This window comes from Oncorhynchus kisutch, linkage group LG3 (assembly GCF_002021735.2).
Source record: "Oncorhynchus kisutch isolate 150728-3 linkage group LG3, Okis_V2, whole genome shotgun sequence".
NCBI lineage: Eukaryota > Metazoa > Chordata > Actinopteri > Salmoniformes > Salmonidae > Oncorhynchus > Oncorhynchus kisutch.
The window spans coordinates 48672496-48694174 of record NC_034176.2 but is presented as its reverse complement, the minus strand read 5'-3'; the positions used below and the strand labels follow the sequence as shown (position 1 = coordinate 48694174).

Sequence of the window (21679 nt, the reverse complement as noted above, 5' to 3'; positions counted from 1 at the left end):
AAGGGCTATTAGGCTACATTGGTCATTGTTCCTATACCCATCAAACAATGCCAAGCTGTATATCTATCAATAGCAATTAGACATGCAAAAGCAAGTAGCCTAATGACATTAAAAATCACAGATACAACTAAAATATCCATTGATGTAAAAAGCAAAGGCCTAAACTATACATACATTACGTATCTTTTTTGTCAAACAACTAGTAGGCTTACATGCGGAAAAACCAAGGAATAAATTATTCTTGCACGACGGCCAGGGCCGTAACCTCTTTGGGCACATGAACCGCTAGCGCGACACATACGACAACATCCGGTGAAATTACAGAGCGCGAAATTCAAAATACAAAAATTGTAATATTAAACATTCATGAAAATACAAGTGTCATACATCATTTAAAAGCGTAACTTCTTGTTAATCCAGCCGCGTTGTCTGATTTCAAAAAGGCATTACGGCGAAAGCATACCATGCGATTATCTGAGGACAGTGCCCCACATCTAAATACTTTTTCAACCAGCACAGGCGTCACCAAATTGCAAATAGCGATTTAAATAAATCACTTACCTTTGAAGATCTTCCTATGTTTGCAATCCCAAGGGTCCCAGCTACACAATGAATGGTCGTTTGTTCGATAAAGTCCTTCTTTATATCCAAAAAAGTCTGGTTAGTTGGCGCCAATGATCTCAGTAATCCACTTGTTCAACATTCATACAAACTCATCCAAAAAGTTACCGGTAAAGTTCATCCAAATAAGTCAAACAATGTTTCTAATTAATCCTCAGGTACTCTAATATCTAAATAAACAATAATATTTAAGACAGGGAATAGTATTTCAATAGGGAAGATAAATAACGAAGAGTGCGCACCTCATTCACACGCCAACAAGACTACTTTTCTCATGAGAGAGACCTTGTTCTGTTATACTCACAGCAATTATTTTACATGTTTTAGAAACTTCAGAGTGTTTTCTATGCTACCAAGTATATGCATATCCTAGCCCTTCTGGATATTTTGGTCACGTCAGTCATCTGAAATTCCGAACAATAACCAGTATGCTAATGAAGATCAAGTTTGTAGCTTACCATTTAGAAGAGTTGCAGCCTATTTGATGCTGTCTTGAACCTCATGAGAGGTTTCTGATTCCATTCTCCTTCCTGGCTAAATGTACTTGTCAGGTCCCTCTCAATTGCCAGCTGGACAATCTGAGCTTTTCATTGATGTAACATGCTCTCTGTTCAGAGTCTGTGTTCACTGAATATGTTATTCAGGGTGGAGAACACATTTTGACTTGTACAATTTATCACCTGTGCAATAAATGCAAAAAATAACCACCTTCACTATCAGTACTGCAAGATCCCTCAACTGATGAACAACACTTTCTGCAGGCTGCAGGGCATGCATTACTATTTATTTCTCATTTGCTCACCCCCCTTTGCTATGAAGCCCCTAAATAAGATCTGGTGCAACCTTCAGAAGTCACATAATTAGTTAGATTGCACACACGTGGACTTTATTTAAGTGTCACATGATCTCAGTGTATATATGCACACCTCTTCCGAAAGGCCCCAGAGTCTGCAACACCGCTAAGCAAGGGGCACCACCAAGCAAGCGGCACCATGAAGACCAAGCAGCTCTCCAAACAGGTCAGGGACAAAGTTGTGGAGAAGTACAGATCAGGGTTGGGTTATAAAAAAAATATCAGAAACTTTGAACATCCCACAAAGCACCATTAAATCCATTATTAAAAAATGGAAAGAATATGGCACCACAACAAACCTGCCAAGAGAGGGCCGCACACCAAAACTCACAGACCAGGCAAGGAGGGCATTAATCAGAGAGGCAACAAAGAAACCAAAGAAGGATCTGCAAAGCAGTTTTGGTGTTTTGGTTTTGCCTTGACGAATGGGCAAAAATCCCAGTGGCAATATGTGCCAAGCTTTTTGAGACATACCCCAAGATACTTGTAGCTGTAATTGCTGCAAAAGGTGGCTCTACAAAGTACTGACTTTGGGGGGGAGGTGAATAGTTATGCACGCTCAAGTTTTCTGTTTTTTTGTGTTTCTTGTTTGTTTCACAATAAAAAATATTTTGCATCTTCAAAGTGGTAGGCATGTTGTGTATATCAACTGATACAACCCCCCCCCCAAAAAAAAATCTATTTTAATTCCAGGTTGTAAGGCAACAAGATAGGAAAAATACCAAGGGGGGTGAATACTTTCGCAAGCCACTGTATGTACAGTATTCACCAAGGTTTACATATTTTCTTTTTACACGTCACCGCACAGCAGATCATGCTGCACTTGCCTGGGTCAAAATCTGTGCTGTGATGTGCACACAAAAAAGACTGCATCTGTACCAGGTTTGGTTGTCTGGATATTTATGCTACTCAGTGTTTCATACAGTAGCAGCGTGTACCACACCTAATTTTCCTAGAGAGTAGCACAGCTATCTCAACAGGTGGTAAATTCAACATGGGTGGCAAAGTTATATAAATAGCCTCTATGAACTGATAGCCTATTTGTCCTTTCATTTTGAAGCCATTTCTTTTTGTCCCCACAGGCCAGGAAGCTGTGTGAACACACTCAAGTGATCCATATTACAGACAGCAATATTCTGAAGGAAGACACTGACCTAACAAAGAAGGCACTACAATACAAAGCCAAGCAACAGGTACAGTTCAGGTGATTTTTATTGTGTCTGTGAAGAACTAGAGAGACACTATATCCTTATTTCTGAATTATCATTCCTTTAAAAAAAAGTGGAATAGAAAATTATTAGATAGAAATAACACTGTCCCATGATCTTACTTCGTATGGAATATGGGATTGAAGTATGACAAGTATTTTTTATATATTTCCTGTGCTTCTGAAGAGGTGAGAAAAAGAGTAGCTGGCAACATTGTTCGTCTTACGTGGATGCAAATTTCTCAGCACATTAGAAAATAAGTTAGATAAGAGAACGAGGAGGAAGAATTCACAGGGCCTGCAAAAGTATGTCCTCGTGGTATGATTATTTTAATTATCCTTCCCCCTCCAGTCTTTCAAGGTCCTTCCCTTGGCAATGAACTGCCCCTTAAAAGGCCTATTTGGGTGATAATATTTAAAAGCCAGGGTGGAGAGAAAGATGAAAGGCAATAAGTGTCTCTGAATCGGCCCGTATTCATAAAGCACCTCAGGGTAGGATCTAGGATCAGACCATACTTGTCCATATAATAGTATTCATTATGATCGAAGACGCTTGATACATACTCCATGTCTTTCGTAGATTAAAACTGCTTTTAATTGTTTTTATATATTTATTTACTAGAGTAATACTGAAGTCATTATCTGCTAATGGAAGTGGGAGATGGTTGAAGACTTGTATCTATCGAGCAGGAGATTTCAAATATACTCTCCTCTTGAAGCTGTGCAAGCATTCTCACACTTTTGGCTGCTGGCGCTTCTCTCTCGGTGACACTTCAAAGAGTATGTGCAGACACTGCATGCTGTGTGGCAGAAACTAACTGACTTGAGGGCATTTTGGGAAAATGCTAGGTGAGGTGGTCCATGTTAATTTGTCGAAATTGTTAGTTTTGTCATATAATGGTCATATTTTGGCTTCACAATGGGAGCCCTGTGGAAAAAAATGTGCTGGTGTGGGGGCCTTGAAGAAGAATAGTGGAGCGGTGTTATTAGAAGTGTCCGGGACAATTTCTGGTCACAGTCCATCCCTGCAATGTCTCATAGCACACACTGCTAGCTCAGATCAGAGCCAATATTCACTCCCCACAAAGGCCCATTGGTGTTGCCACAACACATCTAGCATAAGAGAAATCTGTCTAGAGGAAGACCAATCAGAGATAAAGTAGTTGTTCCTGTGCCGTTTGCGATGTGTCCTGGATTCACTCTGAGGCAGAGGGCAACTTGGGTCCCTTTTGAAGTGAGTATTGGAATGACAATCAAGAGATTAAAAGGTTTTGTTGAATTTGTTTTTTTAGGACATCCCAGGTGACCTTTGGATCAAGTTGATTCAGCAACGGCTGTCGAAAATAGACTGTGTCCGACGGGTAAGCGTGCACATACGCACGAAGGCATGCACCCACGCATGCATGTGCACACACACACATTACATTTGTAGCTCTTTATTGAAAGGAAAGGTAGGCCATAGTTTGACATTGAAGATATGCATGTAACCGCCAAAATAATGGAAACACTTGAGTAAATAAGGGATACAAAGTATATTGAAAGCAGGCGTTTCCACACAGATGTGGTTCCTGAGTTAATTAAGCAATTAACATCCCATCATGCTTAGGGTCATGTATAAAAATGCCCTGTTGCCCGTTTATTTTGGCTAACATGACTAGAAGAAGAGATCTCATTGACTTTGAAATAGGGGTCTCAAAGGAGCATAGGGGTTTAAAGGGTGTGTGTGTCTCAGTCACCAGATCTCAACCCAGTTGAGCACTTATGGGAGATTCTGGAGCGGCGCATGAGACCATGTTTTCCACCGCCTTCAACAAAACACCAAATTATTGAATTTCTTATGGAAGAATGATGTTGCATCCCTCCAATAGAGTTCCACATACTTGTAGAATTTATGCTACGGTGCATTGAAGCTGTACTGGCGGTTTGTGGTGGTCCAATGCCCTATTAAGACACTTCACATTGGGCACAAACATCAGTTCAATGTCTAGTTTTGATTTACATTTGGTTAAGTTGTCAACTAAAGTGAATTCAATGTGAAATCAACCCAGAAAATTCAGGTTAAAAGTCCAGGAGAAAAAAAATACGCAATGCCCTTACTTTGATGACTTTTTGCAAATCCAATTAGCTTTCCACGTTGATTCAATGTCATCACATACTGCCGATTTTTGGGATTGAAATGACGTGAAAAAACGTTGATTAAAAAAGTTTTTGGCCAGTTGGTTTATGTTGGTGTTTCCTTTATTTTGGTAGTTACATACATGAAGGGAACATTTTGACATTTGCCATATGGTTGATGAGAAACTCCATATTGCAAATGTACGGTCCCATACTAGACGCCCGCGAACGTTTGTAAAATTCCCGGACGGCAGCAGGCTGTGCACGGGGGCCAGATCTTCCGGGAAGTCTTCGAACGAAGTCTCTCTGACATTCATTTTCCGTTTTATAAAATGTTCTAATTTTGGTCATTTTTCCGCTGTCCCGGTAAATCCCACCAAAGGGCGAATGGAATCATATTGCAAATGTACAAAACATCACCAATCACGACGTGGCCTTTTCTCCTAAACGGAAAATACTTCAAAGACGAAACTTGGTGAGCATAGGTTTGGCATAATGGGCAGTTGGCCCCGAACAAGATGGTGTCGAGGCTTCAACGCTTTTTGAGTTATGGCCGTTATTCTAGGATTAAAGGTCAAAAACTAAAATAGAGCGCAAATTTGACCGCTTCACATCAAAGTACATGAACCTACGGTGTCAGGAAAAAAAGAACCAGTCATTTATCTATCATAATTTAAGGGAAATCGTACAATGTACAATTGGTGATGTTCAAAAAAAATGTTTTTTCCCCCCCCAAAAAGATACAGATCCAGTTGCAGCGTGTTCAGACACCTTTTTTAAGTGTGTTTCGGAGCTCTGCGAGATTTCTGTGATTTTCTGAAATAACACACACTCATTTAACCCTCTGTAAATAAGTCAGTTCTTAACATAAAGACTTAAAACTCAATATTCTATAAGAACCTACCCCAAGGAGGATTTGTTCACTTTCAGCTTCCTGTGTCAACCGGAAGTACCTTAAAATGGTGTCATAGTGGCTGTTTTGAAGGGTTAAAAAGGTCAGATCTTTTCAAAACTTCATATGTGTGATTAGGCAACCCTCATGAACTCTAAATCAGTAATTTCTCCCAACAGATGTCAAAGAAAAGCTCTCTCTCTCTCTCACACACACACGCACGCACGCGCACACACACACACACACAGCAAGGATGGAGTGACAAAGTGCGGTGCTTAAAGACACTCAGAGCCTGCAATGGCATTACCATAATCTATAGGCTGTGCCGAGTTCAACGAGATGCTCTGCTTGACCGTAGCTCGCTCGGTCTGAGCACAGCGACCGTGGGAAAAAAAGAAGGCCCAAAATGAAGCCTGGCCCTAAATTTCATGTGCTTTTGGGTGACAGTGGGAGAACCGTTAGGGTGAGAAGCACAATTCGACCTCAGGAACATTCCTGAGGTCCTCCCGATCTGTGCAAGCCTAACCTTGACCGTGTGGCATTAACCCTTTACAGTGAAAACAGTTTTTTTTCATCTCACAGTTTACAATGACATCTCTCCCCATAGGAATACATAGGCTTCAGGTTGAATTTAGAGGAGAAGGCAATGTGGGTTATGAATGCCTTATGAACATGTCTTCGATGACAATCCATCAGGCCACTATGAGGTCTACCTGTGTTGATTCTAAGCTTCCTGGAGAAACCGGAAGTGGTTAAATTCACCCAAAAGGTGTTTTGACGTACATAACCTGCAAATGTGAAAATGACTGCATTCAACCTTGTTGATCAGTCAATTCTTAACCTGTAGTGACACCCCATCCCGTGAACGGGACCGTTGTCATCATCTGACGCTAATTAGCATAACGCAACGGACATAAATCTTCCTAGAAAATCTTCCTATTCATGAAAATCACAAGTGAAATATATTGGAACACAGCTTAGCCTTTTGTTAATCACCCTGTCATCTCAGATTTTCAAAATATGCTTTACAGCCAACGCTAGACAAGCATTTGTGTAAGTTTGTCATAGCCTAGCATAGCATTATGCCTTGCTAGCAGCAGGCAACCTTGTCACGGAAATCAGAAAAGCAATCAAATTAAATCGTTTACCTTTGATGAACTTCAGATGTTTTCACTCACGAGACTCCCAGGTAGACAGCCAAAGTTCATTTTTTCCCAAAAGATTATTTTTGTAGGCAAAATAGCTCCGTTTGTTCTTTACGTTTGGCTGAGAAATTGCCCGGAAATTGCGGTCACCACAACGCTCCATAATATCGACAGAAACATGGCCAAAGTTGTTTAGAATCCATCCTCGAGGTGTTTTTCTAATATCTATTCGATAATATATCCGTCGGGACAATTAGTTTTTCACTAGGACCGATTGGAGTAATGGTTACCTCTGTATTTTACGCGAGAATCTCTCTCGGAGCCACCATGTGACCACTTACCCAATGTGGCCGCCTACGGCTATTCTTCAACAGAAATGCGTAAAACTACGTCACAATGCTGTAGACACAATGCTGTAGACACCTTGGGGAATACGTAGAAAGTGTAAGCTCATTGATGGTACATTCACAGCTGAATAGGGAGTCATGGGAACACAGCTCTTTCAAAACCTGGGGCACTTCCGGATTGGCTTTTTCTCAGGCTTTCGCCTGCAACATCAGTTCTGTTATACTCACAGACAATATCTTTACAGTTTTGGAAACGTTAGAGTGTTTTCTATCCAATTATATGCATATTCTAGCATCTTTTCCTGACAAAATATCCCGTTTAAACGGGAACGTTTTTTTCCCAAAAATGAAAATACTGCCCCCTAACACAAAGAGGTTAAAGTAAAGACTTTAAACTCAGAATTCTGTAAGAGCATACCCCAATCAGGATATGTGTTTACTTATAGCTTCCTGTGCTAACCGGAAGTGCCTTAAATTGGGATCATAGGAGCTGTTTCGAAGGGTTAAAAAAAAGTCACATCTTTCAAAAACCTCATATGTGATTAGTCAACCCTCATGAACTGTAAATCAGTCATTTATCCCATCAGATTTCCAAGAAAAACTCTCTCACACACACACACACACAGCTAGGACAGAGTGACACAGTGTGGGGCTTCGAGACATACAGAGCCTGCAATAGTTACCTTTGTTCGAACTATCAAAGAACCGTTAGACCTAGAGCTCGGAAACTTTAGAAACCTGTTCTAGAGCTCAAGTCGATTATGTTATGTGGCTCTAGAAGGTTCTCAGACCGAGAAACAGCCTCATACATTTGCAATAACTTCAATTCATTTTGACATCACGAAAATGACGACATTTAGAAATGTCCCAGAGTCGCAAGACTAGGTGCATTGAAACCGCCTCGGCCCATAGAGATGGACCCTAACGTTTCTGTCCGATTGCTCATTCAAGGACCCCGTAGGAATGCCTGGATTTTCAACACCAATTAAGGTCTCTACTCAGGCTCCAAATGATCTATCGAGCCGAAACTTGGGATTCGGGGTCGCCTCAGCTAGGCCTACATATAATGTCAGAACTGGAGCCGCAGCTAGAACGTAACTATGTGTTTTATGTTTTTATTATGGTTTGAACAGAAGGCGCTGTGAATTTTTGGCCTGCTCTGAAATATGTGATAGTTGGCTTCTAAACAGGTTGGAAAAAGTGGGTGTGGTGTCAGTTTGTATCAGTTTGGTGCCAGAATGATATCTAATTTACTGGGGGACTGTGACTTGCTGGCTTACTTTAGTCCATTTGCAATATGTTTAAACAGTGAAGTACCATCACCAAAATGACATTCTGAAATCAACACCAACGAGCGATGGAGAGGAACCAGAATCACTGCCCGGCCATCCCGAGTTCATCGGGCCAGTCAATTTTGCATTTCTGCAGTATTTTTGTGCATGTCAAATTCGTGATGGTAAATGCCCATTGAAACATGTTGCAAATGCACAGCCGTGTACCTGGTGATTGGAACGGGTTACCATGAGCACATTTTTCAAATGTTGTTTAACCTGTTGCGTCGAGCCATCCCGGATCCGGGATCGTGAATACAGCCTCAAGCTCATTACCATAACGTTAACTATTCATGAAAATCGCAAATGAAATGAAATTAATATGCTAGCTCTCAAGCTTAGCCTTTTGTTAACAACACTGTCATCTCAGATTTTCAAAATATGCTTCTCAACCATAGGAAAACAATCATTTGTGTAACAGTAGCTAGCTAGTGTAGCATTTAGCGTTAGCATTAGCGTTAGCATTCAGCAGACAACATTTTCACAAAAAACAGAAAAGCATTCAAATAAAATCATTTACCTTTGAAGAACATCAGATGTTTTCAATGATGAGACTCTGTTAGATAGCAAATGTTCAGTTTTTCCTGAAAGGTTATTTGTTTAGGAGAAATCGCTCCGTTTGGTGCGTCACGTTTGGCTACCAAAAAAACTTTTTTCCAAATGAACTCCATAATATCGACTGAAACATGGCAAACGTTGTTTAGAACCAATCCTCAAGGTGTTTTTCACATATCTCTTCGATGATACATCGTTCGTGGAAGTGTGCTTTCTGTCCTGAATCCCAGGAGAAAATGCCCGCAACTGAAGATTACGCACCAATTTAGACAAAGGGCACCGGGCGGACCCCTGGAAAATGTAGTTTCTTATGGCCAATCTTCCAATGATATGCCTACATACGTCACTGCTGCAGACATCTTGAAGAAACGACAGAAAGCGCAGGCTCGTTCCTGGTGCATTCACAGCCATAAAAGGAGACATTGGAAAACAGAGCTTCAAAAATTCTACCCATTTCCTGGTAGAAGTTTCATCTTGGTTTCGCCTGTAGCATGAGTTCTGTGGCACTCACAGATAATATCTTTGCAGTTTTGGAAACCTTAGTTTTTTCTTTCCAAAGCTGCCAATTATATGCATAGTTGAGCATCTTTTCGTGACAAAATATTGCGCTTAAAACGGGCACGTTTTTTTATCCATAAATTAAAAGAGCGCCCCCTATATCCAAGAAGTTAACTTCTTATGGTATAGGAGACGGTTGTGTCCCACTTGGAGAAAAAAAAAACTGGGAAAATGCAGCGCGGCAAATTCAAAAAATGATATAAAAATCTAACTTTCATTAAATCACACATGTAAGATACTCAATTAAAGCTACACGCATTGTGAATCCAGCCAACATGTCAGATTTTTAAAAGCTTTTCGGCGAAAGCATAAGAAGCTATTATCTGATGATAGCACAATGTCAACAAAGAGAGTAGCATATTTCAACCCTGCAGGCGCTACACAAAACGCTGAAATAAAATATAAAACATGCATTACCTTTGACGAGCTTCTTTTGTTGGCACTCCAATATGTTCCATAAACATCACAATTGGTCCTTTTGTTCGATTAATTCCTTCCATATATATACAAAAGTCCATTTATTTGACGCGTTTGATCCAGAAAAAAAAAACTGTTTCCAAAAAACTCAACGTCACTACAAAATATTTCAAAAGTTGCCTAAAACTTTTGTAATACAACTTTAGGTATTTTAAACGTTAATAATCGATAAAATTGTAGACGGGGCAATCTGTTTTCAATACAGGAAGAAAACAAACCATGCTCCGTCTTGCACAACGTTGTTCCTGGATGTGCTTCTTCTTCGTTGCACAAATGAATAACCTCAACCAAATTCCAAAGACTGGTGACATCCAGTGGAAGTGGTAGTAACTGAAAACAGGTTCCTAAGAAATATCCCTTGGCAATGACAAGTCAGGGAACAGTCTGAGGCAAAAATAATAATAATTCTGAACAGTTAGTCCTCAGGGTTTTGCCTGCTACATAAGTTCTGTTATACTCACAGACATGATTCAAACAGTATTAGAAACTTCAGAGTGTTTTCTATCCAAATCTACTAATAATATGCATATCTTATCTTCTGGGGGTGAGTAGCAGGCAGTTGAATTTGGGCATGCATTTCATCCAAAATTCTAAATGCTGCCCCCTATCCTAGAGAAGTTTTTGCAAAAATGTTCAAATTTTCAACATTTTCTACATTTGAATTGTCACATTTGCAATATGAAAAATTACGGTGGAACGCAATCGCCATCTATTGGATTTTTGCAGTGTTACACTTGGCATTTGCCATATGGCATTTGCAATCAGTTTTGAATGAAACAACGTCCAATTGAGTGGTATTGTACATTGTGTATATGTTTCGTACGGTGCCAATAACATCCCATTCATTTTTGTCCATTTCAGGGGGGTGTTCCCTTACATGTAGCTAGTCCATGAGATTGTGCAGTTCCAAAAAGACTTGTATGAGTTACCAGGCATGGGAGAAGATCAATAGAGCGATGCTGAGTTCTAATGTGAGATGTGTAGACTTCCATACCCCTCGTACTTCTCGGTCTGTCACTTTCAATTACAACAGTTAGACATGCCTATGGACTAGCTGCTTTGGGACTGTGCCAACACACATACACACACACACTTGGAAATAAACAGAATTTTAACGGATCAGCAAATGCTAATAGTAACAAATACCTGTATATTATCTAGCCCTTCTCATTTGATGTGTTTACTTAATGATGTGAATTACACCAGTGTACAGCTCCATTCCCAGCGGATCGGCCCCTTCCTCCCAGGGGGATTTGGGCCTCTTGTGATAGAACATGATGACTCTTTGAGCAAAACCCTCATCACACACCTGTCACCCGCCTCCACCAGTCTGTGTTCTCCTCTCTAATGTGACATGGGTAACCCACAACATAGTCAGCCATACCCCCAAACCTAGGCCCTCTAATCCTGACACTGTCTCTATCACACAGTCAATAAGCTCACTATCAAACACACAGCAACCATTCTTGTGATGGGTATCTTATCTCTGAAGTGTCAGTTTTCCCTGTAGTGGTGTGGAAAAATATGGAAATAGAAAAAAACTGCAATTTTTTTCTTATTAACTTTGCTTAGGCTGAATACATTACTTTTTCGCTTGGCATCCTTTAACTTTCGCCTTTTAAGTGTTGTAGTTTGTGATTCATTTTTTCTTTTAATTTGGTAATGGCTGTTTATCCCTTTAGGCTAAATGTCTGATGGTGTTTATTCATTTGTTTAATTATTTTCCTGTACATCTGCATAAACGGCTGAGAATTCAGCCAGGAACCAGGGCTTGTTCTCTGTCGCAGGAAACAAAGCAGTACTGATGCAGCTTTACCAGATCTGCATCGGATTGGAGTCTCTCTGTCACACAAAGGCACTCCTTCATCTCGTGCACAAAAATGGAGTAGCGACAGAATGATTGACACGTTGCATTACAACTGAAGTCAAGGCCTGTCTGCTTAATTGCAGCTCCACTCGTTATCGGCTGTTTTTCGTGTGCTCTCTCTCTCTGTTTTTTTCCCTCTCAAGTTAAAGTGATTGTGGAACGTTAATCATACCTAATCTAGGTCGCTCGGGTTCAGTCTCTTTTTTACTCTTTGTTCTCGAGGCTGTTGTTTGTAAAACTTTAGACTTGTATTCTACAGGGAAATCATAGAAGGGAAAAGTGGATGGAAGCGTAATAATGAACGAAGTGGAAGTGGAATAACAACTGAATTAGTGCAGTACTCCTGCTGATTTAAGAGGTTGAACTCTGTGAAAAGAGGTACAAGCCACACGGATGTATCAAAGAGCTCCGTCACTCTAGACCTCTAGCACTGGTGTAATGCAGTTTCTCTGGAACCCCGCAAGGTCTAAGTTCGCCCGAAGCCTAACATTTCACAAAGCTATACACGGTGTAGCTACCAATTGATGTTTTAGAATATACAACGGTCCTGTATAGACGAGATGAACCTGCATGACATGAGTCATCCTCATGCTCTCACCCAACTTGGATAAAAAGTTGTTAAAGCAGTCTATGAATGGCAAATAATACAGTCCATCCTAATTTTTTCCCCTTCCATTATGCATTGTACTATCGATAACTATATACCATATTTAGCTGCTATTTATAAATGTCCTGTAGATCCAGGTTGCGGGCTCAACTGTTTTTTTTTAGAGAGTATTGCCAACCCAGACAGTGCTTCCTGAGACATTGTGCATTATATGTCCATTGAGCTGCACACAATTTAAACTTAGTCTTGAATGATGCATGCCAAGATGTACCAGAGATAAAGGACTATTGATATTGCAACCACACAACTCAAATGCAAGTTCGCCAGTATGAGCAAAATCACAAACCGCTTTCTTTGTTCAAGCTCTCAAGAACTGTTGTCCACTAAAGATGGTAATCTGTTTGCATCTGCCAATTTATTGGCCATCCAGTATCCAAATGATCTGTCCCCAGAACTTCCTATATAGTTCATCTCTTTCCGTAATGTGTTGAGGCCGGCAGTTAAGGAGAATGATAGGCTCAATGAAATATGTTGCAGAATTGCTATATTTGAAGCAACACTCCCTTCAGCCTAGTTTCCCTGATGATGCTGCGGAATGAAATATCCCTGTAACTGACGCTTCTGCGGAGAGATTGTTTTCTAAACTTAAACTCATAAACTACCTAACTCCCTAAGAAGCATTAGGCTCTCGGTCTGATATGTGCTTTTGAATACCTGAGTAAGCTCCAATCATTGCACTGGCACTGTTGTAGCCTTGACCATGGTATTTGTTCATTGATATCCCCTTTACTTTCAATCAGTTTCATTTGGTGTTTTTCAAGGCCTGGAGCACTTTTTCAATCACATTCCTGAAGCCCAAGAAACAAACACTGAGCTTCTTAGTACATATAGAAATGAAAAATGTTTATAAAATCTTTTTTTGAAGGGTTACTGTCAAAATGATTTATAGAAATAGACATCAATGACAGGCGCATACGATTTGTAATCGTATAAAAATATATATTTAGATTGTGAAGTTTGCCAATGTGTTATTAACAAGCACCTTATACAGATAAATACTAAGAATAAGCCTAATTTATTTGTCAATTTTCCAAAAAACGGTTTATACAGTATGTGCTAAACTTGAAAAAATATTAACCCAAGATGGGATCTAGGCTATTATTTAAACACCCTAAAAACAGAATGTTCAACAAAACAAGCCAAGAGCAATCGGAGCACCGCTCTTGAAATCAAACTTTATTTGTATAGCACAGTTCGTACAATACAATGCAATGCAAAGTGCTTGGAATTACAAGGAGTATAAAAGTCTGACCTGCTAAATGTGAATATCTTTACCCATGAGGTATCTCATAATTTATTAATCAATGCTTAACATATTTACATTTTTCGAGTATAGCAATAAAATGTATTTGTCATTTAAAAGGCATTACCCTGTTGTGCTATTATGCTATTACATAATGGTGAAAACAGTTAAGGATGACGCTGTCTCTGGAAGATTAGGATAAAGGCTGATTACAACAATGGTTGTTTGTAACAATGTTATAGATTTGTTTTGATAGTGTAGATTGAATTGCCCATTAATAAGTAAAGTTTTGATCCAATGTACTTAAAATGATCTATTTTAGTAAAATATAGTACAGTAATTATAACATTTCCTCAACATTGAATGTTGGTTCATCAAATGTGGTGTGCTTTAGATATTTTCCATTGCCAAATAATCAAGATCAATTTTTAGATTGAGCTTTGATTTGGTGTAACATTGTAGGGTAATTACAGTAATAACCACACTGTAGTATCTAGTTTTGCACTAAGTACCTTTTAAATTGGTGCCACATGGCTATACTATAGTAGATAGATATACAAAGCCTCCAGTGCACAATGGAACTAAGCATAGCTCCTAGTGGACATGTCCCGTGCAGGACATGGCTCCTTAGTAACAAAAACACACAGACAATGATTATCTGATTAGCAGCAGGGTGACTAATTGGCTGATTGTACTGTCAAAAGGACCTTGTTAGCGAGCCTTCGCCACAGGGCCATGGACTATTTTGTGCACGGAGCACAGCAGACTGCTAAGGTCTCTCTCCGGCTTGTCGAGCACTGCTCCCCTACACTCCCCCACATCGTCCCCCCCAGCCTGCTGTTGAGCGCCCCGTGACATCTGCTTCATGCGTGTCCATCCTGTGATACATCCCCCCCCTCCCCACTGCAGATGTTGTGGTCCTGGGGTTCTGTATGAACGCTGAGCCCTTTTGATGTAGGGATGAAACGGAATGGAGGGAGCCACTGTGTGGGACCCCAGTGATGGAGGCAGGGCGGAGGAGTGTGCTGGGGAGAAGGAGTTGGGGGTGTTGTTGTTTTGACGTAGCTCATTAGAATTTCAATCAGGCCTGAGCTTTTGGGGCCTGGCTGGGAGGGACTCCCCCTGCCTTTCCACAACCCTGGCCTTGTCTCCCCTGGGAGGGAGTGGTGGAGAGGTAGAAGGGTATTACCAGGAGCTGGCCTGGTCTGGTTGGAGATTGACATATTTCCTGTTCTCCACTATTCCTCATTGGACCTGCTGTTTGTATGGGCTCCGTTACTTCTTTACTAACTACACACTTTCATTTGGGCTCCGTTACTACTTTACTAACTACACACTTTCATTTGCAACCATGTACAGTGGTTACCACTTTACCCAGTTGTTTTTAGGGTGCATTCATACAATTTGCAGAATAAATTGTGATTTTATGAACGCTCAACACCCCATTGAATATGGCTGTTGTCAGTAAACCTCTGCAAAAAAGCGTAATTAAATTGTTGCCAGCTCAGTTACAGTCACCAATGCTCTGGATAACACGAAAACAGCCTAACCAGCTCTGCTAGGGCAAGTAAATTGGTCAAAGTGAGGTGTTCTCTCATTTATGTCTGGAAGTAGCTAGCAAACTAGCTAACTTTAGCCAGTTAGCTTGGGTGCTTGACTGCCGTTGTCAGGTCAGAATGCTTGGATCAACCCTACTCTTCGGCCAGAGCATCCAGTGTGCGCTCTGAACGCTCCGAGAGCGAGACGCTATGAATTTATGTATGGACAATCTGACAACATTTACAAATGCACACTCTGGCACTCCAGAGTGAATTTACAAATGCACCCTTAGTCATGGCATCACTATCATTTTACTAAAGTGAAGAGGCTACTACTGTGTATATCCAGTTTGTCTTGGTTTTCATTGTGATTTTATTGTAGTACAAAGGAGCCAATTACAAAATGCTGATCGTGGTTATGGAAGTGGACTCCCACTTCTATTATCAGCTCGTGGACAGCACTGCCACAGAGAAAATCAAAGGTTTAATGGGAAAGTAAGTGGGAGGAAGAAGTGCGTGTGTGTGTGTAATTTAGGTGAAGTGGTGATTAGTGGTTAAAGATCAAAGAGGAAAACAAAGGCGGATTTCAAACAGGCCAGGGAAACTTGGCAACAAACCCCATAACTTCTCTGATAATACTGAGATCTATAAATGTTTTCCATAGTTAAATATTTATTTGAAGATTATTAATTGAAATAATAATTTGGCCGTAACAAGCACTTGAGAGAACTGGTTTCTTTTTCTCGTCTTTATTTTCCAGCTCCATTGAGCTGTAAGCCCTGGGATTTCGGAGGCTATTAGAAAGAGGTTTTTTTGTGGCCAAGGAATGATATGCATGTTGCCTCTTTCTTCTTATGTTTATTTTTATGGCAAATTGGGGATAAGAACTGGATAATTAGCCACATTTTCAAGGTTTAGGAATTTAACCCACCTATTGAATCACTACTGGCAATTGTTTTCCTCTCTCTGTTTGTACAGATACAGTGCCTTGCGAAAGTATTCGGCCCCTTGAACTTTGCGACCTTTTGCCACATTTCCATTTCAGGCTTCAAACAAAGATATAAAACTGTATTTTTTTGTGAAGAATCAACAAGTGGGACACAATCATGAAGTGGAACGACATTTATTGGATATTTCAAACTTTTTTAACAAATCAAAAACTGAAAGATTGGGCGTGCAAAATGATTCAGCCCCCTTAAGTTAATACTTTGTAGCGCCACCTTTTGCTGCGATTACAGTTGTAAATCGTTTGGGGTATGTCTCTATCAGTTTTGCACATCGAGAGACTGACATTTTTTCCCATTCCTCCTTGCAAAACAGCTCTAGCTCAGTGAGGTTGGATGGAGAGCATTTGTGAACAGCAGTTTTCAGTTCTTTCCACAGATTCTCGATTGGATTCAGGTCTGGACTTTGACTTGGCCATTCTAACACCTGGATATGTTTTAATTTTTGAACCATTCCATTGTAGATTTTGCTTTATGTTTTGGATCATTGTCTTGTTGGAAGACAAATCTCCATCAGGTTTTCTTCCAGAATGGTCCTGTATTTGGCTCCATCCATCTTCCCATCAATTTTAACCATCTTCCCTGTCCCTGCTGAAGAAAAGCAGGCCCAAACCATGATGCTGCCACCACCATGTTTGACAGTGGGGATGGTGTGTTCAAGGTGATGAGCTGTGTTGCTTTTACGCCAAACATAACGTTTTGCATTGTTGCCAAAAAGTTCAATTTTGGTTTCATCTGACCAGAGCACCTTCTTCCACATGTTTGGTGTGTCTCCCAGGTGGCTTGTGGCAAACTTTAAACGACACTTTTTATGGATATCTTTAAGAAATGGCTTTCTTCTTGCCACTCTTCCATAAAGGCCAGATTTGTGCAATATACAACTGATTGTTGTCCTATGGACAGAGTCTCCCACCTCAGCTGTAGATCTCTGCAGTTCATCCAGAGTGATCATGGGCCTCTTGGCTGCATCTCTGATCAGTCTTCTCCTTGTATGAGCTGAAAGTTTAGAGGGACGGCCAGGTCTTGGTAGATTTGCAGTGGTCTGATACTCCTTCCATTTCAATATTATCGCTTGCACAGTGCTCCTTGGGATGTTTAAAGCTTGGGAAATCTTTTTGTATCCAAATCCGGCTTTAAACTTCTTCACAACAGTATCTCGGACCTGCCTGGTGTGTTCCTTGTTCTTCATGATGCTCTCTGCGCTTTTAACGGACCTCTGAGACTATCACAGTGCAGGTGCATTTATGCGGAGACTTGATTACACACAGGTGGATTGTATTTATCATCATTAGTCATTTAGGTCAACATTGGATCATTCAGAGATCCTCACTGAACTTCTGGAGAGAGTTTGCTGCACTGAAAGTAAAGGGGCTGAATAATTTTGCACGCCCAATTTTTCAGTTTTTGATTTATGGATATTTTGAAATATCCAATAAATGTCGTTCCACTTCATGATTGTGTCCCACTTGTTGTTGATTCTTCACAAAAAAATACAGTTTTATATCTTTATGTTTGAAGCCTGAAATGTGGCAAAAGGTCGCAAAGTTCAAGGGGGCCGAATACTTTCGCAAGGCACTGTATTTATTCATAGAGTTATTGTCTCTTAAGGTCTCAGTCAGGGACTTGGTTTAACTGCATTATAAAGAGACAGCGTCTAACTTCTTTAAACAACCAACTATTTACAATGAGAGAATGGGACAGTTTAAATGAAGTGATGAATATACAAATAGGGCACTAAATAGAAATAGGGTGGAGTAGAAATGCATTGCATTGTAATCATATTACTGTGTACGGTCATATGCCATTGTAGAGATGTTTTTAAACATAGAATTACTTACTTAGAAATATAATGACTATTTCTTAAAATTATTCAGCACAGGGCACAGAGCTAACCCTGTCGTTTGGGCCCACAGAGTTAACCTTGTCGATCAGGCAATGATCATCTCCAGAATTATTTTTGGATTATTGTGTCATCTCAGGAGAAAAGAAAACCACTCCATCAGAAGAACTATACTTTATAATTTATATAATTCTACATATGATAAATAATACATCTGGCGGCTGTTTCCTGGATGCAGATTAAGCCTAGTCCTGGAAAAAATGTTTCAAGTAGAGGCTCCACTGAGTTTGCTTTTTAGTCCGGGACTAGGCTTAATCTGTCTTCAGGAAACTGCCCCCTCATGTCCTATATGAGAAATCTTCTAGTCTTTTGACCCCAGTTTGAGCCACGTTGTTTATTGCTTGTGTTGTTTGTTCTGTGTTCAGGGTTGGGTGTTGGAGGGGATACCTCAGACACGAGAGGAGGCCCTGTCCCTACAGGAGGCTGGAGTTGCCCCAAATCATGTGGGTTAGTGCCTCAGTTTACCTCAGTTATCTATTTATGTTTGGTTATTTCCATGTTGCGTTTGTGTTTGTACGTGCGTGCATTTGTGTGTGTGTGTGTATTGAAGGAACTCTTTGTGTGTGTTCTCTGTCAGTGTTGCTGGAGGCACCCGATGCAGTTCTGATTGAACGGAGTCAGGGCAAGAGAATAGACCCTGTCACAGGAGGTAAGATGAAGAACCCTGGAGATGTATTCCAGAGTGCCCGATTCTACCAAGGGGGGGGGGGGTGAAAGTTTTTTTTTCCTTTTTTATAATTCACATCATAACCACAAACCCACATCCATATTGAACCTGGCTTTCAAGGAGCGGGACAATAATCTGGACGCTTATAAGAAATTCCGCTATGCCCTCAGACAAACCATTAAAGTGGCAAAGCGTCAATACAGGACTAAGATTGAATCCTACTACACCGGCTCTGATGCTCGTTGGATGTAGCAGGGCTTGCAAACTATTACGGACTACCGCGATCTGCCCAGTGAAGCGAGCCGACCAGACGAGCTAAATGCCTTTTATGCCTGCTTTGTGGCAAGCTACACTAAAGCATGCATGAGGGCACCAGCTGTTCCAGACAACTGTGTGATCACGCTCTCCGTAGCCGATGTGAGCAAGACCTTTAAACAGCTCAACACTCACAAGGCCAGACGGATTACCAGGATGTGTACTCAGAGCATACGAGGACCAACTGGCAAGTGTCTACACTGAAATTTTCAACCTCATCCTGACCGAGTCTGTCATACCTACATGTTTCAAACAGACAACCATAGTCCACCTGTGCCCAAGAAAGCGAAGGTAACCTGCCTAAATGACTACCGCCCCGTAGCACTCAAGTCGGTAGCCATGATGTGCTTTGAAAGGCTGGTCATGACTCACATCAACACCATCATCCCAGAAACCCTAGACCCACTCCAATTTGCATACCGCACCAACAGATTCACAGATGATTCAATCTCACTCCACACTGCCCATTCCCACCTGGACAAAAGGAACATCTATGTGAGAATGCTGTTCATTGACTACAGCTCAGCGTTCAACACCATAGTGCCCACAAAGCACATCACTAAGCTAAGGACCCTGGGACTAACACCTCCTGCAACTGGATTCTGGACCCCCAGGTGGTAAGGGTAGGCAACAACACATCCTCAACACTGGAGCCCCTCAAGGGTGCGTGCTTAGGTCCTCCTGTACTCCCTGTTCACCCAAGCATGACTCCAACACCATCATTAAGTTTGCTGATGACACAACAGTGATAGGCCTGATCACTGACAACGATGAGACAGCCTAAAGGGAGGAGGTCAGAGACCTGGCAGTGTGGTCCCAGGACAACAACCTCTCCCTCAATGTGAGCCAGACAAATGAGCTGATAGTGGACTACAAGAAAAGGAGGACCGAGCACACCTCCATTCTCCGCGACGAGGCTGCAGTGGAGTAGGTTGAGAGCTTCAAGTTCCTTGGTGTCCACATCATGGTCCAGACACACCAAGACAGTTGTGAAGAGGGCACCACAACAACCTTTCCCCCTCAGGAGACTGAAAAGATTTGGCATGGGTCCTCAGATCCTCAAAAAGTTCTGACATCCAGGACTTATATAATAGGTGGTGACAGAGGAAGGCCCCAAAAATTTTCAAAGGACTCCAGTCACCCAAGTCATAGACTTATCTCTGCTACCGCACAGCAAGCGGTACTGGAGCACCAAGTTTAGGTCCAAATGGCTCCTTAACAGCTTCTACCCCCAAGCCATAAGACTGCTGAACAGTTATTAAAATGTCCACCCGGTTATTTATATTGTTTTTACACTGCTGCATCTCGCTGTTTATTATCTATTACCCCTATCTACATGTACAAATTACCTTGACTAACCTATACCTCCGCACATTGACTCAGTACCGGTATCCCCTTGTATAGCCTCGTTATTGTTATTTAGTTACTTTTAATTATATTTTTAACTTTAGTTTATTTAATAAATATTTTCTTAATTCTATTTATTGAACTGAATTGTTGGCCTTGTAAGTAAGCATTTCATTGTAAAGTTTACACCTGTTCGGCGCATGTGACAAATACGATGGTTTCTTTGAATTCCCACCATAGCTCTCCAGGAGAACAGGTCCTTAGAGTATAGCAAAGCCATGCTATAATTAACAAAAGCCTCAGCTCCCAATAGGTTGGTTTGTTATGGTGAGGATGTACTCGATCAAAATAATTGCCATCTCTGTTTTCATTGTGCCGAGGTCTCATTTTGCCTTTGTCAGTAGAATTGCATGCATTGTGCAAATGAGCTCTGTTTTTTTCAAAGCTGTCCAAATATTTGTTTGTCAACGTGACGAAATGATTGGTACCTGTGTAAACATTATCAGAATTACTTTATTCACCTCAAACATTTACAGATACCCAAAATGTGAATTGTCAAAGTCAATATGCATAAATACAGTAAACATAGAACTCTGGAGTACAGGCTGATATACAATGAGGATATACAGGTAACACTTGAGTAAATGAGGAATACAAAGTGTATTGAAAGCAGGTGCTTCCACACAGGTGTGGTTCCTGAGTTACTTAAGCAATTAACATCCCATCATGCTTAGGGTCATGTATGAAAAAATGCTGGGCAGGTCATTATTCTGGCTACCATGGCTATTCCCCCATAGGATGACAATGCCCCCATCCACAGGGCAGGAGTGGTCACTGAATGGTTTGATGAGCATGAAAATGATGTAAACCATATGCCATTGCCGTCTCAGTCACCAGATCTCAACCCAATTGAACACTCATGGGAGTTTCTGGGGCGGCCACCTCATACAACGTTTTCCACCACCATCAACAAAACACCAAATTATAGAATTTCTCTTGGAATAATGGTGTCTTGTCCCTCTAATAGAGT

At 40.9% G+C, this 21679-nt stretch overlaps 1 protein-coding gene across 4 annotated transcripts in view; it reads left to right on the top strand.

The window, feature by feature from the left end:
* The window catches only part of ak8 (adenylate kinase 8), a 69606-nt gene that overhangs the window by 10958 nt on the left and 36969 nt on the right, over positions 1 to 21679 (top strand). For all 4 annotated transcript variants that reach the window (XM_020476087.2, XM_020476096.2, XM_020476071.2 and 1 more), the window contains 4 exons: positions 2557 to 2667; positions 3974 to 4042; positions 18686 to 18767; positions 18898 to 18969. In XM_020476087.2, coding sequence (XP_020331676.1) covers positions 2557 to 2667; positions 3974 to 4042; positions 18686 to 18767; positions 18898 to 18969 — 334 coding nt within the window. The remainder of the gene's footprint in view (positions 1 to 2556; positions 2668 to 3973; positions 4043 to 18685; positions 18768 to 18897; positions 18970 to 21679) is intronic.